The 25,732-nt window shown below is 47.8% G+C and overlaps 1 protein-coding gene across 7 annotated transcripts in view; it reads right to left on the reverse strand.

Annotated features, from left to right (window-relative positions):
• SPTAN1 (spectrin alpha, non-erythrocytic 1) overlaps positions 1–25,732 on the reverse strand; it is a 64,429-nt gene that overhangs the window by 21,379 nt on the left and 17,318 nt on the right. For 4 of the 7 annotated variants that reach the window (XM_036260935.1, XM_036260936.1, XM_036260932.1 and 1 more), the window contains exons 4-34: positions 24,523–24,663; positions 24,040–24,186; positions 21,693–21,826; positions 21,401–21,545; positions 21,171–21,325; positions 20,446–20,581; positions 19,930–20,031; positions 18,737–18,874; positions 18,020–18,130; positions 17,096–17,173; positions 16,803–16,958; positions 16,371–16,575; positions 15,456–15,637; positions 14,879–15,122; positions 14,562–14,684; positions 13,860–14,077; positions 13,101–13,193; positions 12,620–12,754; positions 11,416–11,564; positions 10,254–10,313; positions 8,978–9,176; positions 7,455–7,559; positions 6,981–7,004; positions 6,457–6,492; positions 4,309–4,356; positions 3,478–3,569; positions 3,036–3,180; positions 2,753–2,934; positions 999–1,098; positions 645–842; positions 406–552 (exon numbers count right to left, since the gene is read on the reverse strand). In XM_036260935.1, coding sequence (XP_036116828.1) covers positions 406–552; positions 645–842; positions 999–1,098; positions 2,753–2,934; positions 3,036–3,180; positions 3,478–3,569; positions 4,309–4,356; positions 6,457–6,492; positions 6,981–7,004; positions 7,455–7,559; positions 8,978–9,176; positions 10,254–10,313; positions 11,416–11,564; positions 12,620–12,754; positions 13,101–13,193; positions 13,860–14,077; positions 14,562–14,684; positions 14,879–15,122; positions 15,456–15,637; positions 16,371–16,575; positions 16,803–16,958; positions 17,096–17,173; positions 18,020–18,130; positions 18,737–18,874; positions 19,930–20,031; positions 20,446–20,581; positions 21,171–21,325; positions 21,401–21,545; positions 21,693–21,826; positions 24,040–24,186; positions 24,523–24,663 — 4,128 coding nt within the window. The remainder of the gene's footprint in view (positions 1–405; positions 553–644; positions 843–998; positions 1,099–2,752; positions 2,935–3,035; positions 3,181–3,477; positions 3,570–4,308; positions 4,357–6,456; positions 6,493–6,980; positions 7,005–7,454; positions 7,560–8,977; positions 9,177–10,253; positions 10,314–11,415; positions 11,565–12,619; positions 12,755–13,100; positions 13,194–13,859; positions 14,078–14,561; positions 14,685–14,878; positions 15,123–15,455; positions 15,638–16,370; positions 16,576–16,802; positions 16,959–17,095; positions 17,174–18,019; positions 18,131–18,736; positions 18,875–19,929; positions 20,032–20,445; positions 20,582–21,170; positions 21,326–21,400; positions 21,546–21,692; positions 21,827–24,039; positions 24,187–24,522; positions 24,664–25,732) is intronic. The other 3 variants (XM_036260938.1, XM_036260937.1, XM_036260934.1) reach the window with 1 other exon arrangement.

The following is a 25,732-nucleotide window of genomic DNA, read 5'->3' on the forward strand; positions in this document are numbered from 1 at the left end:
GTGAAGCACTGTCACGGGAGGAAGCTGCCAGAGCTCTCTAGCTGAATCAAGTCAATAACTATTTTTTATTCTAGTCGTTAACAGAGTAAAGGAGAAAAAACCCATCAGATGTCAATTGGGCCCTGGCCAGTGTGGGTCACTTGGCTGGAGCATTGTCCCATGCACCAGAATGTCACAGGTTTGATTCCCGGTCAGAGCACATACCCAGGTTGCGGGTTCGATCTCTGGGTGGGGTGTGTATGGGAGGCAACCGATCGATAAATTTCTCTCACGTCGATGTTTCTCTCTCTCTTTTCCTCCCTCTCTAAAATCAATAATAAAAAAAGGGAAAAGAATAAAAAACAATTGAAAAAAAGATGTCAATCGGGAAAAATGCAGTTTAGACTCCTGGGTACAGGGCCTCACCTGGACATTAATGGCTTTGTCAAAGTCCTCATGTTTTTTGATCAGGGCCTCCACACTGTCCAGCGAGTCCCCTTTGTCTTCTGTATTCAAGAAGGCCTCCCGGGCGGCCATCCAGTTCTCAGCTTGCTCACAGTCTCGATGAAACAACTACAGAAGGCGAGGCAGGTGAGAAGGCAGCCTCTGGCAACGAAACAGCTGGTCAGGACGGTGGGACAGGAAGTCCCGCCCAGCACACATACCTGCAGTTCAAGGCACTGGTCCAACATCATCCTGCGCTGCACCCAGGCCTTCTCCAGACCTGCACGCTCCTGGTCTAGAATATCTAGTTTCTCCTTGATCTCTGGGCTGGCATAGTGCCCATGGGCCAACAGCTGCTGCCCAAACTGCTCAAATGCCTGGAAAGTGCCAGCCCTGGCATCAATTTCTGTCCGGTGCTCCTGCCAAGAGGAGGGAAGGGATTAGGTAACCGGCAGAAGATGCTCACTCTAACGTCACCCACCAGCTCACAACAACGGGGGGAAGGGGGACGATGCGATCTTCCTAGCCCAGCAGAGCAACCAAGTTTCTGTTACTCAGCAGGCAGGTCTACCCACCTGGTGTCGTTCCAGCAAAGCTTCAGCTCCGGTGACATCTTTGGCTAGCTCGTCTGAGGACACCAACCCTCGTATTCCATTGATCCAAGACATGAGGTCCCTGAAAACAAGATCCACAGAGGACTAGTCATGATGCTGTCTGGCAAGCAGGCTCTGCCAGGAAGAGAGAACTCCATCACTCTTGTCTCAGCAGGCTGTTTAGAATGAATCCGGTCAATCTACCAAATGAGGCTCAATCTCTGGGCAGTCATTTGAAAGCCTCTTGTTCATCTTATTGACCTCAGTCGGGGTTGTGCAGGAAGCAACTAATCGATGTGTGTCTCTCTCACATCAACATTTCTCCCCCGCCAACTCTATCTAAAAAAAAAAAAAAAAAAAAAAAAAATCAATGGAAAAATATCCTCGGTGAGGATAAAAAAAAAAGAATTCCTCACGGGAAAAACGAATAGGTTTATAACCAAGATCTTTCCAGGCCAAAGAGTCACAGGTTCTAACAGAGACAGCCACTGTGGTGGCAATGCCCTTCTTTAGGATTGAGCCTTCAAGTCCTAGGCCCATGTGTGCCTTCAGCCCAGTTTTTTACAGCTGTACACACAGAAGGACACAAAAGTCACCGCAGGAGGCCACACATTGCACGCTTCCTTTCACGTAACAGGCCCAGAACAGGCGAAGCCGTGGAGACGTGAAGCAAGTTCAATGGGGAGGCTGTGGGAGTCACTACTTATGAGGTATGTATGTTCTCTTAGGGTGATGAGGTTTCAAAACCACAGAGCCGGTGGATGCATGACACTGTGAGCACACAAAAGTGACTGTCTTGTGACCTTCACCTCAAACAAAGAAAACTGAAACCCCACTGGGACCCCTACCAGGGGCCCTGACAGCGAAGAGCACGCCTGCCTACCTGCCCCACCCCAGAAGAGGACATGGCCCAGTGAACACATCCCCAAGGCAAGGGTGCGGGAGGGCACTGTCAGCTCGTTTACCAAGGAAACGTGTCCTAAACCATGCTATTAGACAAGTCCTGGTCAGTACGTGCTAAAATGCTGCACACGGCCTTAAAAGGACTGTCCCACATCATGGGACACTGCCCAAGACTGCCCAAGATTCTTCAGAAACGGCAGTGTCGTGACACGGAGGGCAGAGGGGCACTGCTCCAGACTGAGACCAGACCACCAAATGCAAATAGTAAGTCTCAACTGGATCCTGGACCGAAAAATGAGCCCTTCCTGTAAAGCATACATTGGGGACAACTGGGAAAAACTGAAAATGAACTTCAACTAAATCCTGCTGCATTACGTGCTCTCTTAGGTGTGGTAATAAACAGTTTCGCAGGAGCGGGCCCTATTCTCAGGAGCTGCCGACGACCTGGAGGTAAGTACCCCGTATCTGCAACCTCCTTCCATGTGGTTCAGAGAAACTAAAGAACAGACTGAGAGATAAAGCAAATGTCACAAAAAGTTAACTAGAGACTACAAGTGAAAGGTATCAGGGGTGTTCAGTTTTAGTCTTTCTATTTCTCAATAGACTTGAAAATTTTCTAAATAATAAAATGTTCGTGGAAAAGACTAAGGTGTATCGATGTAGAATTAAAACTATGGGTAAGGAAGAAATACCCCTTGGCAGGAAAAGGGAGCTGAGTGTGTGTGCACACAAGCTGGGCTAAGGAGGAGACTCATCTCTGCCATTCAGTCATTTGAAAGAAAATGACCAGCAAAGCCCCAGCCCCGGAGCTGAGGGAACGCTGTGCTCTGTACCGGAAGTCACTCAGGAAGCGCTGCAGGTCATGGGAGTCGCCCAGCTTGGCCTTGCGCTGGTCCGCGCGCTTCCCCAGGCTGTTCCATGCCTGGTTTAACTCGGTGCATTTCTCTTTCAGGTCCTCTGCAGACTCAGGGTGGGACTGGATCAGGCGCTCGGCTGTGTCCCCAAGGGAATTCACCTAGGAAAAGAAAGAAATAAGGAAGCTCGGCTCCGTAAAACCTAAGACCTGGCTCTGCCTTGGGCAAAAAAAGGTAGGAAGAGGATTCCGCATCTTCTCACCTTGTCACCAAGGGCCGCAAGGTCCCGCTCAAAGCCCTCGTGCTTGCGCTGCAAAGCTTGGACACTGGCCAGATCGTGGCCATAATTGTCTGTGTTTAGAGCCTGGTTCTTCTCTTCAATCCACTCTTTGGTTTCGTCAGCATCTCTATAGCAAGACACACATTCCTGTTAGTAAGTGGTGAGAACGGCTGTCCTGATTCCAGGACGAGCAGGGATATATTTGTAGCTGGCACTGGTTCGGCTGTCAGGATTACCACCACTAGCTCCAAGCCACAGATACACATTCATTCACTCAGCAGCATCTACTGAGCATGCGCCCTGTGTCAGACAGTCCCAGGAGCCAGAGCACAAATATCAACAAGCTGCAGCTGTTACTCTGAAATGTTAGCAGGTTTGGGGACGGTCACAGTGGCCTCTCTTCCAGCCCTACCCTGGCCCTCACCTGTGGAACCTCTGCACCTCATGGGCGCTGCCCAAGAGCTGGCTGCGCTCCTCAGCCAGCTGCTGCAGGGACCGCCACCGCTCGTTCAGCTCCTGCAGGACAGCAAAGTGTCAGCTCTGTGGCAACCCCCTTCTGTCACACCCACCCACGCTCTGGGAAATGGGCCAAACGACTGGTGGTTTCACGTGAAAGGAAAGGCTGTGGCACAGAGAATGTTCTTTTTGCAGCCCTCCTAGCTGAACACATCGGTACAGGACTACAGCAGTCCAGACAGTCAGGACCTCGGAAAGCTGGCCATGTCCGATGGCCCGGACACTCCATCACCTGACCTGCAGTCACCTGTGAGCAGCAGGAGAGACACAGCTGACTCATCCTCACTCTCAGCTCCTAGCCGGGTGCCCGCCACCTAGCAAGTGCTTCCAACATAACTGCCTCGTGGACAAACCCGAGGCCCCGGCCTCAGAACAGAGCCCGCTGCTCCTCCACCAGGCCCCGGCAGGCCCGAGAAGTGCAGGAGCGCTGCGGACCTTGTGTGCTGGAGAGAAGCCACCCTCGGGTCCAGAAAGGGAGGCTCAACCTCTCCTGTGAGGAGGCAAGAGAGGCAGCCACAGCCTTCCTGCTGCTCTAGGCCCTGCTGGAGCCTACGGGAAAGGTGAACTCTGGGTAGTTTTTGGCTGGCAAAGTCAACCTGCATGCACAAAGGGTTATTATTTGTCCAGGACACCCTCAGAAGCAGGAGAGTGATGCGCACTGATTAGGACACGAGTTCCATGAAGACAGGAGAAGGAAGCAGAGGAGGCAGGGAGGAGGCAGCTGGCCATGCTTTCTTACCTTGATGGAATTAAAGGTGGCCACGGTGTGAACCATCAGGCGAGCAGACTACGGAGGAGGAAAGCAGAAGAGCAAAACTAATCAAGTGTCTGTCAGTTAAGGGACAGAAACCTGAGATTCGAGTGCCATTCATTAGTTCCCAATTGTCGAGCTAAATTATCTTAAAGGGATACCGTCAAAATTCTGATCAGAGACATTAGTAAAAGTATTAACCACTAGGAAGTCATGAAAAAAACTCAATTGCACAATTAGACCCAATTCCATGATTAATTTTCCTTGATGAAGAGTGAAAAGAAAATGGCGAGAACCACAATGAAAGCAATTGGTTGGCCAGAAAAGCAGCTTAAAGGCCAAGGAGTGTCTTTTTCTTGCCCACACTACAGAGAAACAGTCTAGAAAACATATCCAACCTAACAGATGCTGGCAGCTGAGACAGTGTGACAGTCAAGTAGGCCACTAATTCAATTTCTAATTGTGGTTACTAGGTTGCTATTCTTTTCTTTACAAGTGTCCCCTTGCTTTAAGGGCAATACCCCTTACCAGATAGAAAAGAAAATAAACCAATAAATTATAGTTTTTTTTCAGCCAATGTAGTTACTTCTTTTATTTATTTTTTTTCTCTTTTTCTTTTTTTATCCTCACCCAAGGACATTTTTCCATTCTTTTGTTCAGATAGAGTGGGAGGGAGAGAGAGGAAGAGAGAGAGAGAGAAACATCGACGTGAAAGGGACACATCGAGTGGCTGCCACCCGCACGACCAACCAGGGCCGGGGACAAACTGCAACCGAGGTACATGCCCTTAGCGGGAACCGAACCCAGATCTCTCTGGACCGCAGGCCGACGCTCTAACCGCTGAGCCAAACTGGCCAGGGCTGTAGTTACTTCTTTTAAAAATGATGTGTCTCTTAGGATCTCAAAGCCCACCAGTTTTGTGTGAAGGAAACTCCCTTGGCATGCATTGTAATGCCCATAATCTTAAAGGACGTAAGACGGGGGCAACCTCGACCGTAGGGAGTCAGGCTCTCAAATACTATGATACACCCAGGTGACATTTTCAACCCGTGTGGGTGTGTACAGGATTCAGAAGGTAGCACCGTTGTCTCCACCCCTTTGCAGAAATAGGAGGTATTGCTGTTTATAAAACCATCTGAAATGTGTTTCTGAAAGAATACCTGTCACCAGAAAAACTGCCAGGAGGAGGACAGATTAGGTAGTTGCCCAATCATGTCACCAATGATCAAATTTTGCTACATAAGAATTAAGATTGAAAAAGGGGGAGAAAGCGGAATTAAAGGAAAACGCACCCCCGCCCCCAAGGCTGGAACCTGTTCAATGAGTGGAACAGTCAGAGCCCGTAGGGGTAGAAGGCCGGGGAAACACCCTTCACTGAGAAGCACCCACCCAGGAGGTCTAGTGGTGGGAGGCTTTTTGTTTTAGGCTTTCACGCCTTCTTCACATCTCAGGAGGGCGACTTTTATAAAGCAGAAACCTGCCTCTAATGCAAGTGACGAACTCCCACAGGGTTGGGTCAGGAGGAAAGATGCTCAGCGTCTAGGACTTAGGCAACTAGTTCTGTAAACAGAGCTGCAAACCCCACACATAACAAAGCGCCACCCCTGGACTTGTTTGAAATAATGTCCACTGTCGCCGTGCACACCCCTTACTCCTCCCTTTCCATCTGTCCTCGGGATTCAGGATCTTTTCTGCAGCCTTGCTCAGGGCACAGGAGAAAGCGGTCAGGCCGAGGACGAATGAGCTTCCTCTCCTCGGCATCCTCAGTCTTTTTCTTGTTCGTGTTATGACCCTTTGGACTTTGATCCTACTGGCTGGGACCACACCTGACTCCATGGTGCCACTTCTGCCAAGTACACGCTGGCAGCGACACGGGTAATAAATACACTCCACCTGAACTTGTCCCGAGCGCTTGCACAGAGACACTTTCCATCTGTCTATTAAGCATCAAATTTCAGGAGAGAACATATTCAAAGAAAATAATGCCAGGATCAGGACACCAGCCCAAACAGTCCAGAAATGGCCAAAGACTCAAGAAAAGCCCGAACACTAGAGACAGGTACACCAGAAAAGGACATCAAACTCTTTTCTTCCCACAAAACCTTTGGAAACAATGATCTGGAAAGAAGTTCTTACCTTCCAGGGGGAGGCTGACTTGGCATCAGTATCGTCCTAGTCAAAGAAGGAGGAAGAGGTCAGGCAGCCACACAACTGACACAAAGCCCACCCAACCTCGCCAAAGCAGCATTTGCTCTCTGACTTAGGGCTTATCATTGGCTGGTAGCAAACTACAAAGCTACTTGAGGAAAACAAAGCAAACAAATAAAAGAGAAAAATTCTAATTTTTTAATGCAGGAGAAACAAAAAAATTTAATATGAAAACGATCCACTTTTCTTTCATAGGATTTTTTGGAAGAGGGGTAATAAAACTAAAATTACTTAAAAAATGCTTTTAGAAAACTGAAGCAATAAAAACTTTCTTGGTCTTTTGGAGAATGGCAAATGGAAACCAATGTCTGCTATTTCTTTTCCAGATGTTTACACACAAAGGCACCTGAGAGGTTCAGAGAAAGAAGTCCCTAAGAGGCGTCTGACACCACATTCTTCCTAAGGCCTACTCCTTCTCAGGTCCAAGCTCCACAGGAGCAGCTGGGACTTACCCTGGGCATCATGCCGTACACCTCCTACAAGGAAGGGGAAACAGTGTTACCAGAGGCAATGCAACCGGCAATACTCACACATGGACACACGGAAGAGAATTACAAAAAGACAGACGGTGCAACTGGCCAGAATAACTTCTTCAAGTCTACTAGCATGACTGAGTGTTTACACTTGAAGCCCTTTATTTAAAGAACGCAGGAGTTTATTATTATAGGTTATACAAACACTGAACAACTTCTGAAACATTTAATGGATTCAATGGGTACGAGAAGATGGGCTGTTTCCCCTGTGGAGTGAAGGTAAAGGGCCACTGGCCACGGAAGTGAAATTAAATGGTTCAGGTCAGACCTGACCTACATCCTGGCCACAACTCTGTAGGAAACACTGCTTGTTGGGCTGTGAAAGGTAGGGAGGAGCCAAGTCTTTTCCTTACAGCAATGGAGCCTCACTCGGGGCAGGATCCACACACCCACCTGCTGCTGCACAGCCTGCACCTCCTCGGCCATCAGACCTTCAGACTCCAGGTCTTCAGCCACCTTGTTAATGTCCTTCAGCCGTGACTCATTTGCCTTCAGATCCTTTAAAGCAAAAGCCATAATAACTATGACCCAGAAGAGCAATTCAAAGGAGGGCAACAGAGATCCATAAACTACAGTCTGTATCTATAAATTTCTGTTCAACAAGTATGTATGAATCAGATTTTCTATTTCTTGAAAGTGACATAAATCAGAATAACTGTCACTATCATGGAGGTAAGAAATATCAGGTATTGGAAATATTGTCTCACATTTACTTAATAAGCTATAGTTAATGAACTAGGATTCTGATTGGGTGGAGATTTTAAAAAATCTTTCTTTGAGGGAGAGGATACAATATTTTAAAAATGTGATGAACTTTTTAAAAACACGTTTTTATTGATTTTCTAGAGAGAAAGGGAGGGAGAGATATAAACATTGATGTGAGAGAGACACATCAACCAGCTGCCTCCTACACACACACACCCGCCCCCACTGGGGATCAAGCCTGAATCCCACGCATGTGTCCGACTGGGACGCGAACCGGCAACCTCTTGATCCATGGGTGGATGTTCAACCACTGAGCCACAGTGGCTGGGCTGTAAGAATACTTTTAAACTGAGGAGTGAATAAACAAAATGCAGTATGTGGGTACAATCGAATATTATTCAGCCATAATAAAAGGTGGTGGAGGACTAATGCATAAGGACTAACCCTGAAAACGTTATGCTCCGTGAAAGCAGTCACATAAAATCACATAATATATGATTCTATTTATACACAATGTCCGGAATATTTAAACCCAAAGACAAAAGCAAATCTGTGGGTTACGAGGGACAGGGCGGTGATGGGGAGTAACTGCTTAATGGGTGTGTAGTTTCCTTCTGAAGTGACAATGTATGGAACTAGATAGAGGTGATGGTTGTACAACACTGTGACTGTATCAAGTGCTCCTAACTCGTACACTCTAAAATGGTTTACTGTAGCTCAGCCGGTGTGGCTCAGTGGCTTAGGCGTTGTCTCATGGACCAAGAGGTCCCAGTTCGATTCCCGGTCAGGGCACATGCCTGGTTGAGGGCTGACTCCCCAGAAGGGGGTGTGCAGGAGGCAGCCAATTGACACTTCTCTCACATCGACGTCTCTCTCGCTCTCTCTTTAAAAAATCAATAAAAACATTAAAAAAATAAAAAACAAATAAAATGATTTACTGTATGTTATGTGAATTTGACCCCAATTAAAAAAATAGTATGCCACGTTTGTATTTTAGGTTTAGAAAAGGCCTAAACCAAAAAGTACAGAAAACTGCATGTATTTCCTTGGAACTAAACCAATCCAAGAAGAGTTTGGGTTAAAGGCATTTAAACACAGCAACACGGGTAGAACATAACTGATATCGTTTTCACTCTGATAACCTGTGGTAAAAACTCAAGAGCGCCGAGTCTTTTACCCACATTCCAGCTCGGCGGCAAGGCCTCTCGTACCTTCTGGAAGTCATCGAACTTCTTCTGCAGCACCTCGACCTGCTCCAAGTCTGCGCCGACCTCCTCACTGGTCAGGGCCGCTTCCTTCTCATTGATCCACTGCTGCAGCTCGTTCGCTTCCCGGAACAACATAAACTTCTTGCAACTCTTCTCCAACATGCCTTTGCGCTTCTCACCCAGTTCCAGCAGAGAATGGTATCTGATGTCATTCAGGAGGGTGACAAGAGGGGCAAGGAAGGCAGTTAGCTTCCCACAGAGGACACGTCCCTAACATCAAGGAAGCCACCAGGCGTCCCCAAGACGTGCATCCAAGGCTATGAGTCTGGAATGAGGCTGCCCTGGTGACAGTATCAGAATGCAGATGGAGCCGAAGAACCTCAGGACCCCACGACAGCCTCCGGGATAAGAACACATGTTCTGTTCACCACTGGGTGGACAGAACAGCCAGGCACACTCATCCCTGGGCCACTTTTGCACTCACAATATCACAACCACAAATGACGGAAACCCAGCGTTCAGCACAGTAACACAGGGTTCATGCAACTACAGCTGAAGATGAGATGCGTCTGCTGGGTAGAACGTAAGCAGAGTTGTTCTCTCTTATCGTTAACTCTGAGCAGCCCCCAGGCAGTGGGGCTTTAAATAGCCTCATGTAGCATGTTAGTACCTCTGGAACAGTAGGAAATTTCTAAAATGATATTTATTTCTCAGAAAATTTTGGCAACTTTAGAAGGAAAACCAGGTAGAGTACAGAGTATCTATACCGTTTCATTAGCTGGAAGATTTCTTAAGATGAATCCAAGAATATTCTAGCTCTTGGGAACTAGTATACAAAAGGCCAAACTGCTGTATCTTTGAAGTCACGAAATGACAAAAATTAGACTCACCATCAAATCTAAGCTTCCCAAAGTGAAATAAAATAGCAATGAGTTACCAAGAACCAGAACCCTTTAACGAGAGGTACTTAGTTTCTTCTTCCTGCCAAGGAACACTACAGGACCAGCTGTTAAGCTTGCTGCTGGTCCACCACAGAGGTCAGCAGGAGAGAACCAACAACACTCCGAACACATAGCTGCACATGGAAGCCACCAAGGAGCTAAGCGGCCATCAACTGACATCCTCACCGACACCTCTCCCGTGCGCGCGGAAGCTGAGGCACAGAGGCCCCGCCCTCCACCTGGTCTTTCTGGACGAACAATTGCCCTCGTGAAAAGCGGCAGGGGATGGGCAGGCACAGCTATGGACACGGGCGCTCAGCAAGGCTTTGCCTACTCACAGTTCTTCCACCTGTTTCATACGCAGGGATACACTGCCGGCCTCCTTAGTTATGCGTGTCCTGCACAGAAGGGCACAGCAAAAGCATGCACAGATTAGTGGGGCTCACCCACAGGGGTGAGAAGCGGCAGCTCCGACTGGTGCCAGGATGGTGGGTGCACCGAGTGGGGAAAATTAGGGAGTCATTCGAAAGCTCTTGGAAGCGGGCCAGGCCATGAGTGAAATCACGTAAAGAAACAGCAGGAAGGGTGTCAATGGGGGAAAAAGAGAAACATCTTTAACAACAACAAAAAAAAACAGTAGGAAATTCAGTTAGGGGTTAGTTCACCTTCATTCTCCTGGCAAGTCTGCCATGCTAAGGCAGTCAACTGCCCCGTGCCAAACGCTGGGACTTCACAGAGCAAGGCCGGGGAATAAAATGATGGCCCTGAGAACACATTTTACTGAGAGCTAAATACACAACCAGAGTCGACTAGGTGGTCCATGTTTTTGCTCTCGCATTTATGATCCAGGTCAAAACCTCTCATTCTTGTCTTCACAGTAACAGAGTCTGTAAGTGCACAAACAACTGATCTCTTCAGGGACTATCAGTGTCTGAAACGTTCTATTATTCTAAACGCTAGAGCCTGGGTATCTCCCAGTGTCTAAAGCTGTTGGTGTCGGTAGTGGAGTCAGGTGTGCCCTGAAGGAGGGACACAGGTCCAGCTGGGGGCTCAGCTCTGGGAAAGTAGACAGAGGCAATACTAAATAAAACCATTCTCAGAACACACGCCGTGGCAGAGAGAGAAACTTTCTAACAGCCTTTTCAAGGGGCCAAACTGCAGAATATCTGAAAAGGCAACATCAGAAACCGCTCCTGAACTGGAGGACCGAGGTTCAGGCATTAATGCTCAGAAAAATGCTGTTTAGGAAAAGAAACTCAATGCGGGGAGGAAACAAACGAGGGAAAGTAAAGGTATCAGCCAGGGGTCTGCGGTTCAAACAGGGTTCTGTGGTTCAAAAGGGACGTGGGGACAACGGGAAGAGCATGTCCCTGAGTGTGACAAGCACCAGAACACCCGCCCCAGAAGCCGCAGGACACTGCCTAAACCTCGGCCCACGGGTGGTACAGATTAAGCCCCGAGCGATACCAGGACCTCTGCGAGCAACCGTGTGGCCCTTACTGGTTGTCAATCTGCTCCTGCCGCAACGCTATGCTGCCTTGCTCCTCCAGGAGGTTCTCCCGCGAGGCCGACTGGGCGGGGTCCAACTTCTTCACGTACGCAGCGGGCACAAAGCCCTGGCGATCGTTCACTTCCACTTTCCACCAGTCCTAGGGAAGCAGAGGGAGAGCACTGAGAGCAATTTCTTCTGAGAAAGGGAGCGACCGAGGCTCGTGTGCACGTACACACTCACGTGCATGCACATCTAATCTTGTAAGAGGTCTCATGACAGTGTCAGTCACTTGGCACAAGAACTGAAATTTTCATGACCTGCCAAGCATGGAGAAGGTCACGAAGAGCAGCAATGACACCAAACATGAAGGACATCCTTCTCTCTGCTTAGACCCTAGACCTGTGCTGTCCCAGCTGCACCTGTCACACTTGAAGTGCTTTAATAATCATGTGGATAGCAGCACCTGGAGGGCCAGCACATAGAAAACTCCCACTACTAAAGAAAGTTCTATTGGACAATACTGCTCTTGAGGAAACCAGGGTTGGACCAGAGGGTTGGTTAGGTTTAAATTAGCATCAACAGAAAGATAAGAATCCCAGGTTTCCTCAAACTCATGACCAGGGTAAACTAGGAGCGTGGGAATAAGGAAGTTCTCTACAGTGGCCGAGAACGTTTGTCCACCTTTACCAAGATGGAGGGTCATATCCCTCGGGATCAGTCAGATAACATGTGCAGTGTCATGCACCTCACTTCAAGGCCACTGTCAAACAGAATGTCAACGAAGTAAGGCTAAGGAACCTGGCAGCATTTAACTTTGAAAAGACAGAGCGTACGGGTGACGTCACAGCTGTCTCCAACTACCTGCTGTAGGCATAAAGTTGAGATTAAGAACCAGCAGGTGCAGGGTACAGACTTGCAGTTGTATACACGGAGACTTCAGCTCAAAAGAAAAGCAATCCCCCTGGAAGTGTGCAATCATGAGACACAGCTATCACTGAGCGGGAGTCACTTGCCAGTACAAGACAGACAGATTACCTTCTGGATCATGTACAACAGGTGGGATAAACCCATATTTAGCAGGAGCCTGACTAGGAAACTCCAAATTCTAAACCAGCCTCATTTTACAAAGACACAATGACCTAAAGACACCCAATGTGAGCAACACTGATGGTGCTGATGGAAACAAACACGCAACCACTGCCCATGCCTTGCCTTGTTGGTGCTGTTGAGCAAGGTGAGGATATCTCCTTTTTTCATGGTGACCTCTCGAGGACTCTTCTCCTGATAGTCATAGAGAGCCAGCACCAGCTCCTTCCCGGTCTCGTCGTCCATAGGGGCCACTTGTTGCTAAAAATCCCAAACAAAAGCAAACATGGTTCAATTAAGAACATTCGTGACATGTTATGGAAGCACACCAGAGTCCAACTTCAACAGCTGTACCAAATTCACTGAACGCACATTTATGAGCGATCTTCCCAGAAGTTACCAACAAAATCCAATTCAGGAATTTGAGCTCCCAGGTGTGTATAAAAATCTCGTTTTAAACTGTCTATAAACCTTTGTGTCATAAGACTTAAGAGTAAGGTCACAATAATATTACACGCAACCGTAACGCCTGCTGGCAGGCTCTGGGTCCTGCCATATCCCCTGCCTCCCCAAAACTTGTAGCCACTGCAGGCAAAGCCCGGCTCACCCGGCACGACTGCGCTTGCTCCCGCAGGGCCTGAATGCTGCTGCCGTAGGCGCTGAGATCCGACATCAGGGCTTCGTGTTTCTTTAGGAGCGCCTGAAACCAGAATCACACGGTGACCCTGTGCAGGGGGCCAGAGCCTCCGTCCCAGCCGCCTCACCAACAAGCCGGCCACTGAAATCTTAGTTACGTGATGATTCGATTGCCTCCCGCTCTACACGCTCTCACCCTGTTTTTCTTTTATCCTCACCCGAGAACATTTTTCCATTTCTTGTTCAGATAGAGTGGGAGAGAGAGAGAGAAAAACGTCGACGTGAAAGGGACACATCGAGTGGCTGCCACCCGCACGACCCAAACAGGGCTGGGGACAAACTGCATCCGAGGTACGTGCCCTTAGCAGGAACCGAACCTGGGTCTCTCCGGACCGCAGGCCAACGCTCTAACTGCTGAGCCAAACTGGCCAAGGGCTCTCTTACCCTTTTTAATAAATATTTAATTTGGAGAAAATATTAATCGCGACTCACAGTATTTTTTCACATGAGAACGGCAAAATATAAATGGTGCAGAAGTGACAGGTAGTGTTCTCTCTCCTTTCAGTATGACTGCATTTCCATCATAAAACGTAAAAAAGAGACTCTAAAATGCCTTAAAAAAACAATCATGATGCTGCACCTTCTACACTCGGTCATCTTCCCAACTGGCCACCCAGCCCGAGCCCTAGGCAGGCTCCCAGCCAGTACAACAATCCCCGAGCCCGGTCACCTCGGCAGAGTCCTCATCCTTCCCGTAGTCGGTGCTGCCCACGATGGGCTCCTTCTCTCGCATCCAGGACTCAGCCTCGTTGGCGTCGGCAAAGTACTGCTGGGCCTGCAGCGAGTCCTCCAGGTCCTGCCGCCGCTGGGAGGCTTTGGATTTGAGTGACTCCCACTTCTGGTTGAGTTCATTGAGCTTGGCCTTCACGTCCTCTGCAGCAAAATGGCCTGGGAGGTGGGTGGGGGCAGGAGGACAGGGAAAAGCATGTTGACATACTGCAGAAAGACTACAAAGGTCTTCTGCGCGTTCACTTCCGTCACTACATGTTGGTGAGCCATGTTTCCAAGTTTCATGAGCAGCTCAGGTTCCAACACTTTAACAGGTTTGCTCATTTTGCCTCCTCAAACCATGAGCTCTACCTAGACTCTCGGAATCAGATATCCCAAGTTGGCATCAGTGAAGTTATAAACGAAGAAAAATACCAGCACTCCCATAGTTCTCAGTCACTGAGACCTACATCATCAGGTGTTGTCCCCATTTCACAGATAAGAAATTCAGGCTCAGAGAAGTTAAGATCTAGTCAAGTTCCTATAGTTAGAAGAGGATGGAGTTGGTCTTCACCACCGTCCAGTTGGACTCAAGTCCATGCACTGAACATGTGCTGAAAGTAAGAACAAGGCAGAGCCGTGTTCCGGGAGGACAACCACTCACCTTCCTCCACCATGGCATTCCCCTTCTGTGTAACTGCTTTGATTCGGGGTTCATGTCCGGCAATTTCTGCTTGTAGGGCTTGGTGTTTCTTCAGCAGATTCTGGACTCCAATCAAATCTTTGCCTGAAAGTAGAAGCAGCCACCCCCAGTCATCCAAGCCTCCAAGAGAAAAGTGAGCACTAACTGTCACCTGTGGCTTCCACCACGGTCCCAGTTTAATTTAAACTTGACCTTGCTTATTCTTACTGGTGTCCCCGGTAGGCCATAAGGTAGAGCCCTTTCCCAACTTGACCCCTAGCTGATGGAGGCAAACTGACCTCTGTTGGTGGACGCAGCGATGGGCTCTTTCTCTCGAATCCATGTCTCCTCATCCTCCACATCACGGAAGAGCTGCTGCAAACGCAGGGAGTCGGCCAGCTTCTGCTTCCGGGCGATCATGGGCTCCTTGAGTGCCTCATAGCGAGCCACGAGGGCTTCCTGCTTCTTCTTGATGTTTTCAGCGTCGAAATGGCCAGCATCCTGGAACTGGCGGGCCTGAATGGTGATGCCATCGATCCGATCCTGGGAATGGAAAAGGAAGTCTTAAAAGCCCAGACCAGAGCTGGGCAACTTCATTACCAGGCTGACTTTATTATCTCAGGTGTGACTTGATCTGTACAAAGAAAAATGAACATGCTTCCTTTCCCACCCCGGAGAGCATTCTTCCTGCCTCCTGTTCCCTTCAGGATGGGCTCCCAGAAAGCTCTGAGGGAGACCGCTGGACTGCAGCAAGAGCACATGCAGCAATGGGGCTACATTTCCACCCTCCCCAAACCAGCCTGGTGCTGAATTACTAGCCGTCCCTCACTCCTACCGATTCTGCACTCACTGGCCCGACAGCGCGCCACACTCTACCTGGTGGGCGGCCACATCAGCCTCCAGCAGGGCGTGCTTCTTCTGCAGGTTCTGGACATTCGTAAGATCTTTGCCATAATCATCGGAAGCCAAGTGACCTTCCACTTCATACAGCCACAGTTCAATGTCCTCGACGTTGCGGTTAAACTGCTGTTGCTGGTTAGCCTCGCGGAGCTTGATTCCTGGTTAGAGAGGCAAGTAGATTTCCTATGAATCACCCTTCAGCTAATACAGGGGTGGGCACAGTAGGCTTACAGTTAGAAATACATGGAACAATTTTTCTTGTATTATTGTTTACTAATAACTGTACTATTTACTTGTATTATTTGTTATCTTCTTGTTATTTCATATGATTACTTGTGATTTACTACCTTTTAGGTAATACAGCTGGTGATTTAACCTACTGTTGCCTACCCACATTGCCCACAGACGACGGCATCTTAGTGAAGGACCTGTGTCAGGACTGCATTACGGCTTCACCTCTGTCACAAAGGTGAACAAATGCAACCTCGGCTCTACCTTCTAGAAGTTGCTGTGGAAGTTGTTTGAAAAGCATTCTAACCCCCACAGATGGGGCCCTCAAGCGTTATTAGGATTGAAAATTGTTAAATGCCCTTGGCTTACAGCTGAACTTTGATCTAGTGACTCAGGCAGGGCCCAGTTCAGTCAGGGACATTTGCTAAGTCATCCCCTCTTCACTACGACTCCCCACCACCCAGCAAGCTCAACCATATTTACCAAATTAGCAAGGCATCAAGAGCCCAAGGCAGTAACTCCTACCTGCCAATGAGCCCACATACCAGGGCCATCCTCCTCACCTTCCTGAGTGGCCTATGTCCCTAAGACAGTTAACCAAGAAGCAATAGTCAATGCCCAAACATTCCTATCACAATCCAGTGAATCATTTTCTCATACCTTTTAGTTCAGTGGCCTCCAGCAGTTTCTTCCACAAACTGATGACCTCATTCATTCGAGCTGCCACTTCCTCCTTGGCATAGTGGCTGACGTCAATCAGCTTCTGCCCTGCTTTCTCCAGGGCATCAATGCGGCTCTGGTTTGCAGAGAGCTCAGCCTCAAAAGCCTGATGCTTCTGGACTTTACCTTGTAGGTTAGATGGGTCCTGCCAATAAAAGAAGGAGTTCCATCTTGAACACAAGCACGTTACTTCGCATTAGCTTCATGCTCATCTTCACCATCTTTATAAGGGAATGTATAAAGTGGGCAGCTTACATTAAATAGCGTGGATTTTAAAGTTCCCTATTTCTTTTTGCTACAATTTATTTGCGGACCTGTGTTTAATTCAGCTCATGAACCAAGTGCTATACGGCACTGCTAATAGAACATTACTTTATAAGCTTCATCTGTGGCAGTTTTCATCTTCTCGTTGACCCAACTCTTGAGCTCATCAGAATCACGGAAAAACTGTTGCAAGTGGAAGGAATCGGCCAGGTGGGCCCGGCGACGCATGGCTCTCTCATGTAGGGCATTACGGCGGTTCAACAGCTGGAAGAGAAGGATCACATGAATCTCCGGTTGTTACCGCCCCGGAGATTTCCAGCTCGAGAGGATACACTGCAACTCGTGTCTTAAAGGGACATCCGCACAAGGGAAGGACGGCACAAAAGAACCTGAGAACTTACAGCATCTCGGCGAGTAGCCACGTCCTCCATGGCATAGTGGTTGTTCTGAATTAGCTTGGTTGCAAATTCATCTAGTGCCTACGAAGGAAGGAAGAAGAGTTCTTCACTGATAAGGGGACTATTCCATAGCTTGGCCTCCAGAGAAAAGTAACCGCTGAACAGGTCACAGAACACACTAACCCTTGCACTGGTCAGTTTTCACAGACAACATTCATCCCTGAACTTTTGGGTTGTGGCTTGATGTTATTACCCAGATATAATAATGTCATGCTGGCTCCGAGTAAGGCTGGAGACATCAGCTACAGCATGATCTGACCTGCGTCAGATGCACGTTAAAAGCCTTCCAATTCCAACTTCTAGAATCTGCTGCTAATGGTAAAGACATTCTTACATTCTATTTCCCCGTATACTAATTCTTTTTTTTTTTTTTATCCTCACCCGAGGACATTTTTCCATTTTTTGTTCAGATAGAGCGGGAGGGAGAGAGAGGAAGAGAGAGAGAGAGAGAAACATCAATGTGAAGGGACACATCGAGTGGCTGCCACCCGCACGACCAACCAGGGCCGGGGACAAACTGCAACCAAGGTACGTGCCCTTAGCAGGAACCGAACCCGGGTCTCTCTGTACCGCAGGCCGATGCTCCAACCGCTGAGCCAAACTGGCCAGGGCCGTATACTAATTCTTAACTACTTTTAGTAAAAGGTAAATCTCAGTTTGGAGGCTTAGGTCAGGAAAATGCTTTCATTCTCCAAAGTCGTGCTGTCTCTCCCGTGATGGTGCATCCTTCCTGACCCCGAGATTTTCAGCACCCACAGGAGTGCCCTTCCCAAAGGTCCCTCATCAAATCCGTTTAGAAGCCTTTTAGAAAAAGAGACTTCAGGCTTATTCCAAGGACCACATGACAGCAGCGACAAGGGGTCTTACTGTGATCTTTTCCTCCTGGGCACTGAGGGATTTCTCAAAGTCCTCATGCTTCTTCAGAAGCGCTTCCACGCTGTCCAAGGAATCCCCCAGGTCTTCGTTCAACAGGAAAGCCTGCCCACAGCAAACAAAGTTCAGAACAGCGTCCTATTCCTCTCATCTCTAAGGCTGGAGAGCAAAGAACACTCTGGCCAAAATACAAGAGGAGGAAGTGGATTTCTGGGCTATTACACTTCTGAGGTCTCTTCCGGAAAGCCAAGAGCCTTTCTAGATAGGTCCAATGACAGCATAAAATCCCTGTCCCACACTCTACGGACACTGTTGCTTCTATTAGATCATGCTAAGTTCTACAGGAAAAAATCTCCACCTTAATAAAAACAATTTCACACCATCACACTCATCTGAAAAAACTGGGGCCTTTTCCGAGGGCCTGAGGTAACAATAGCTGGTTCAGCCTCCCCTCTACCCTGCATTCGGGACTGAAAGGGTAATGATTTCCTACACGAAACAAACAAACCATCTGAGGAAGGTAGGGGATGGGAAAAAATAATGCAACCTTCCACAAAAAGGATTTAGCACAGATCCCAGACACAGTAATCTGTAATGACAATAAGCTATTAACACTTAAACTATTAAAAAAAAAAAGCTATCTGAGAAGTAGACAAACAGAAAGCAAGACCTCCTGCTCAGTGAGCTGGCCAGGCTCCTCTGCTCAGTTACCTCTTGTTTGCTCATCCAGTTGTCCACCTGCTCCGTGTCGCGGTAGAAGAGCTGCAGGTCCATGCACTGCTCGTACTGCTGCCTGCGCAGCTCCCAGAGCTCCAGAAGGGTGGCTCGCTCCTCAGACAGAATGGCCAGCTGGGAGAAGGATACAGGGGCAGGGAGGACAAGTCAGCCCTCATGCCCTCCACTCAGACAGAACAGGAGAATCACATGCTCTGGTGTGTGCCGGCCAAGTCACAAGAAATCACACAAATCCCGAGCAGCTTGTATGTTTACATTGACTATAAGAGGGATGGCTCTGTTCTAATTAATCCTCATTAATTTATGACCACATTATCACAAGTGATTTCCAATAAAAGTATTAAGGAAACGCCTAGGCAGAAGAAAAATGGCAGCTGTTTGTTTGTTTAATTGATTTGAGAGAGAGAGAGAGAAATATTGATGAGAGAGAAACATAGATCGGCTGTCTCCTCCATGTCTGATTGAGCCCGCAACCTGACGACCTCTTGGTACATGAGAGGACACTCAAGCAACTGAGCCACACCAGTTGTTGGGCAGAGCATCTATCTAAAAATGAGGAGGGGGAGCATTTGAGATCTTGTTCCCAGCATATGTTACTGGTTTGACTCAAATAAACTGTTTTAAAAATTCAGCAAATTAAAAAATAGAATAAAATAAAAGTGAGGTAGTATAAATGGAGTAGGAACTCTCATCTGAGAAATAAGAAATGTTAAATAATTCATGAATGCCCTAGGCATAATTTTAGGGGCCAAAGTTAATGACAATAAAGTGTGTCTTTGAAATATCTCCTTAGTGTCTATATGTATTTAAAAAGTTACCATTATCTAATGTTCCTCAGGCAACTTTATACTCAAAGATACTTTGAAATTAAATATCCCATTAATCTGATAAAAATGTTTCCTCTTGGCTCCACCTACTGCAGGACTGAAGTTTCTGCAAAGACTCCTTTAAGTAGGAAATATGTTGCATTATGTCTCAAATAAATAAAACATTCTGTTCAATCATGATGCTGCACACACATCTTTTTCGATGGAGAAGTTGCCCCTTAACTTCCAGGTAAATCCATCCAAGTTTGCTCACACCCCACGATGAATGACGTGTCTGGACATTTAAGGATGGGTAATAGCTTTCAGGGATTTTGAGCAAAAGAGCCTTTTCTTCTCTCTTACCTTCTCCCTCACTTCATCAGAAGCGTAATGACCAGCTGCAAGCAGGGCCTGCCCCGATTCATCTGCAGATTTAAAGCTGTCTTCATGAGCATCAATTTCACCCTACCAGGGGAAAAAGGCACAATTTTTGTCCAGATTTTGCAAAAGAAAAACAAGTTGTTGAACTTCAAATAATCATTACAGATCGGAATATCACATCTAGAATGAGGAAGAGAATGAAAGATAAGGCCAGGTTTCCCAACACCAGTCTACCGTCCAACGTGAGAGCACCCCTTATTAAGAAGTCCTTTTCCTACTGGCTTTCACGCCACCTCTGTCAAGTTTCCACACATTCACAGGATCTGAGCTATCTTTTGTGCCACTGGTCTACTTGTCTTTCTTGTGCCAAACAAATTTGTTTACCATGACTTTGGTACCTGGTGGGGGAGCTACCTATGAACAATGTTTCAACCACTCCCACTACGAGTGCTACACCGATGCTCATTTCTTTACTTCTGGAAAATCTTGAGGCATTACCTTGTGCTCCTGATGCCTATCCAGAAGGGCTTCGGCCCCCGCCACGTCGTTAGCCAGTTCGTCTGCATTGATGAGGGCTTTCATCTCAGTCACCCAGCTGGTGAGGTCTCGGAAGTCAGCAAGGAAGCGCTGCAGCCTAGGGGACACCAAAGACAAGTCAGTAGATGTTGGCTCTAGGACCAAAAATACGACTCTCAGCTCTATGTTCTCAAAAGTCTAACAAACCCTAGTCCTGGGAAATACAGATTCTTTCGATCCAAAGGAAAGCATGAGAAGGCCAAAGTCAATCCTCTGAAACTTAGGCTCTGTCCATCACTATAATTCCCCAGTATTGTCCCTTAATCAATTTCCTTGCCATTCCCAAGTTCAACCTCTGGTCATAATTCAGAAGCACTCCTTCCATTTCCAACCTTTGATTTACTCAATTTTAACAGGGTATTTCATGTGGTGCTCACATTGCTAAAGACTACTGGTCATAACACAGCGACACAGGATGGAAGAAAGCTAGTTGTGAAGTTATAAATATTGTGTGTACACACACACAAACTCAAGTTGCCCGTCTCCAAACAAACACAACACAGGTAGGCAAAGGTGATCTGCATTTCCTTAGAAGAGGAAACGCAGGGCAGCCAGAAGCTCTCTCAGCATGGAGAACTGACCCTTAACCCTGCCTTCCTCTCAAGGCCCACGATTCGGCCTGCTGAGCACTGGGAGGCTATTTCTACCTGTACGAGTCATTGAGCCGCGCATGTCTCTCCGCCGCCAGAGTGCGGATCTGCTCCCAGTTTGTGATCAGTTCTGCCCGCTTCACTTGAATCTGAGTGGCGCTCAGTGGGTGGGTCTGCTGCAGGCGGTCAGCCTCAGCACACAGGGCTTTGACCTAGAAACATACTGTGTCAGAACTGCCCTCCTGACCCTTGATTTATTTATACAACCAGCTGCTTTTAAAACCCACCTTGTCCTCTAACGCGGCCAGATCTCTCTCCAAACCCTCATGCTTCCGAAGCAGAGCCTGAACACTGGCCAGGTCTCGGCCAAAATCATCAGAGGCCATTAACTGCTCCTTTTCCTTAATCCAGCTGATAGTCTCATCCACGTCTCTGCAGAATCAAGGCGCCAGTTAATCCAGACATAGGACGACCGTCTAGAACCGGGAACGCCACACTGGGGAAGGAGCCGGTCAGCGCCAACCTCTCACGGGCACATGCCATAACCTGACCCCGTCCCCAAGCCCTCCGGCGTGGTACCTGTTAAAGCGCTGCACCTCAGCTGCCCCGAAGAGCTTCCCCTGTCTCTGAAGAGCCAGTCCCTTGAGCCGCTGCCAGGCTGCATTCACTTCGTCCTGCTTAGTCTTGATCAGCTCCTCCTCCGGGTGCTGCTCCTGCACGAGAACAAGGAGGCGCCTTGGCCCACCGCCGCCGGTGCTGCAGCCAGTCCCGGGGCCTGCTCCCTGAGGGACCTGCTTCAGCAAACCTTCACCATGCTGAAGAAAGCCTGGGTTTTTTTTTCCCCTGGCTGGTTTGGCTCAGCAGTAGAGCATTGGCCCTTGGACCAATGAGTTCCAGCCAAGGGCATGTATCTCAGTTGCGGTTCATCCCCGGCCCTGTTCGGGGTCATGCGGGAGGCAATCAGTGGATGTGTCTCTCTCACATCGATGTTTCTCTCTCTCTCCCTTTCTTCTCTACCTGAAGATAAATAGAAAAATATCCTCGGGTGAGGATTTAAAAAATAATAATAAATCTAGTAGTTTAAAACAAAATCCTGGTTTTCTGTGTGGAATGAAGTGAAGCCCATTCTGAAAGAGCTGCTACTTCCCGTGTATAAAAAGGGGAGAACCTGCGCCTCCCTTGGAGGAGGGTGCCGGGAAGGAAGCATTTATGTGCCTCACTCAGCAACAGAACAAACACTGAGCCTCCAACTTTGGGGTGCCTCCCCCCATGCACCCGCCTAGTCAAATGTGGCATTTCCAATTCCTGCCCGTGAGTGCATTTGTCAGGTTCTGCTCCTGACTGCAGATGGGACATATTTCTCTAAAGGTACCTTCCCCACCCACCACATTTGGTTTTGTTTTAATAAATGTAACACGTCAAGTAAGGTGAAGTATTTTGGGGTTCGGGGTGTGTCTGTGAGACCCTGAGCACCGCCGCGGCTGGCCTAGGGCTCGGGGCAGCACACGTGTGACCGTTTCTCACTGATCACAAAGCAAGTACCAGGCCTGACACAGACCCATACATTTAATACTTGTACCCGCAAAATAGAATGTCCCAAAACCAAAAATGGTCTACTCCTACTACCGGATGTCCTTGGAGCACTCTGAGCCCTGTAGGGACAGGTGAGCATGAGAAGCAACTCACAGAAGCGCACACGTGGGCAATGGGGAAGGCGTGTCGCTCCCCTCTAACGGCACAACTACCAGTGGAAAGCAAGGTCCCCAGATTCCCAAGAGCACCCAGGGGAAAGCAACCAGGCATCAGTGGACACCTGCCAATCTAAGAAGCATTCACCACCACACCCTCGTCTGAGAAACTCCGACACCCAGCTTCAGCAGCCCAATAAAAGCTTTCCAAGCCCACCCAGTCGGTGTGGCTCAGTGGTTGAGCATCGACCCATGGACCAAGACCAAGAGGTCACTGGTTTGATTCCTAGTCAGGGCACATGCCCAGGTTGTGGGCCCAATCCCCAGAAGAGGGCATGCAGGAGACGGCCAAATGATGATTCTCTTTCATTGATGTTTCTATTTCTTTCTCCCTCTCCCTTCTTCTCTTAAAAAAACAAACAAACAAAAAAACCAACTTTCCAAGCCCTATTTGAATGTGGGTGGAGGAAAAAGATCAAATGAACTCTGCCCTTCTGCCCACGGACATAACTTTAAAAGAATTCTCTAATTTAGGAGTAGTCAGTATTGCTGCCTCACTTAGATCTAAAAAAAACTTAGACATGCTTACCAGAACTTGTCACTAAGAAATCAGGTCCTGCCCTGGCCGGTTTGCTCAGTGGTTAGAGCGTCGGCCTGCGGTCCAGAGAGACCTGGGTTCGGTTCCCGCTAAGGGCACGTACCTCGGTTGCAGTTTGTCCCAGGCCCTGAATGGGTCGTGTGGGTAGCAACCACTCGATGTGTTCCTTTCATGTCGATGTTTCTCTCTCTCTCTCTCCCCCTCCCACTCTATCTGAACAAAAAATGGAAAAATGTGCTCGGGTGAGGATAAAATAAATAAATAAATAAATAAATAAATAAATAAATAAATAAATTTAAAAAAAAAGAAATCAGATCCTGATCACCACAATGTGTTGGCCCTAGCCAGTAAGGCTCAACAGTTGGAGCACTGGCTCAAAGACCAAAGAGTCAGAGGTTCAATTCCCAGTCATGGGTGCGTACCTCAGTTTCGGGTTGGATCCCCAGCCCCAGTCAGGGTCATTCCAGAGGCAGTCAATCAATGTGTTTTTTTTTCTCTCTCTCTCCTCCCCTCACCCCATTCTGCTTAAAAAAAAAAAAAAAATCAATGGAAAAATATCCTGGGTTGAGGATTTAAAACCATTCTGAAAACACTAGGACAGTTTCATATAATGACTCTGTGAGAAGCACTTGCTTTTTACCTGAATGAGTTTGGCAGCAAACTGGTTCACTTCATTAACTCTTTCTTCATGGGCAGCCATATCTGTTTGAAACTCTTCAAATTTCTTCTGTAAAACCTCCACGTGCTCCAGGTCCTGGCCCAGCTCCTCAGAAGTCACAATTGCCTCCTAGTCAGAGACCAGAGCCGGAGTCACCATCAGCACTTGGTAACAGAGGCCCCAGAACTTATGAAACAGGCACACTGGGCTGGCCTGTTAGCTACAGGGGACAGTTTTCTGCGTGGCTTGTGACTTTAGTTCCTCTCCTAGTCAAGACGTTGAGCTGACAGCACTTTGGTTTCGTAGACTCCAAGTTTCAGTTACAGAGAACACACTGCAGAGCAGCTGGAGACACAGTGCCCACTGCCACCCCTTCCACTAACCCTGGCCCTCGGATGCACATCAGGGGAGCCTCTTCCCTTTCTGCCTGCAGGCTGACTCAGCAAACCTTGTCCTTAAATTTACCTTGTCATTGATCCAGTCCATCACGTCCTCACACTCTCGCAAATACTGCACCAGCTTCTGGGCCTGCAGCAGTTTGACTCCCTTCTCCCGCATCTTCTCCAAAAGTAACTCCCACTGGCGGTGCAGCTCCAGCAAACGAGTCTGGAGGTGAAAATTCAACCCCACACATTACAACGGTTTCTACGGGAGCTGGCCCTTCCAGAGAGTTCTGCCAAGTCAGAAACCTCATGGAGCTCTGAACAAGTCTTTTAAAAAGATAATTCATAAGCTGAGAGGAAATCATAAATTTATGAACAGGAGAAAGCATACAATTTATAGTGGTTTGGTGGGTCTTAAAGTACTGACCTTTCATAGGTACTCTAATTCTAGTTTACTTCAAGAGAATTATTAATTATTGTTATCAATTACTGATTGTTTTTTTTTTTTGGTACGTGCCCCTAGTGGGAACCGAACCCAGGACTCTCTGGTCCGCAGGCCAGTGCTCCAAACGATGAGCCAAACCAGCCAGGGCTCAAATACTGATTTTATATTATTTGTAAGCAGTTAATGTTACTAGTTACTATTAATTATTAAATTACTAAAGTGGGATTCCTAGGTCAGAAGACTACCAGGGAAAGAAAGATGAGAATTTAACATGGAACCTCAGCAGAAATTACTGAAGAATATGTTCTGAATTCATGAAGGTGAAGGAAAAGCAAGACAAGAGGTCTAACAGACATCATAAATGTAAAGAAATAATCATGAGGCCCAATAATAATTACAAGGGCCAGGACAATCTTAGTATAAAAGTAGAAAACAGGTCAGGGCATATGCCTTGGTTTTGGGCTTGATCCCCAGTAGGGGGCAGGAGGCAGCCAATCGATATTTCTCTCTCATATAAATGCTTCTCTCTCTCTTTCTCTCTTCCTCCCTCTCTAAAAAAAAATCAATAAAAAACATTAAAAAAGAAAAGTGGAAAAGAGCCCAGCCAGTGTGGCTCAGTGGATTGAGCATGATCTCATGCACCAAGACGTCACTGGTTCAGTTCCGTGTAGGGCACATCTGGGTTTCGGGCTCAACCCCCAGTAGGGGGCATGCAGGAAGCAGCTGATTGATGATCTCTCATTAATGTTTTGTGGGGTTTTTTTCCCAGGAGGGAGAGAGGGAGGAAGAGAGAGAAACATCAATGTGAGAGAAACACATCGAGTGGGTGCCACCCACACAACCCCTA

The sequence above is a fragment of the Molossus molossus genome, unplaced genomic scaffold (assembly GCF_014108415.1).
Source record: "Molossus molossus isolate mMolMol1 unplaced genomic scaffold, mMolMol1.p scaffold_m16_p_14, whole genome shotgun sequence".
Taxonomy (NCBI): Eukaryota; Metazoa; Chordata; class Mammalia; order Chiroptera; family Molossidae; genus Molossus; species Molossus molossus.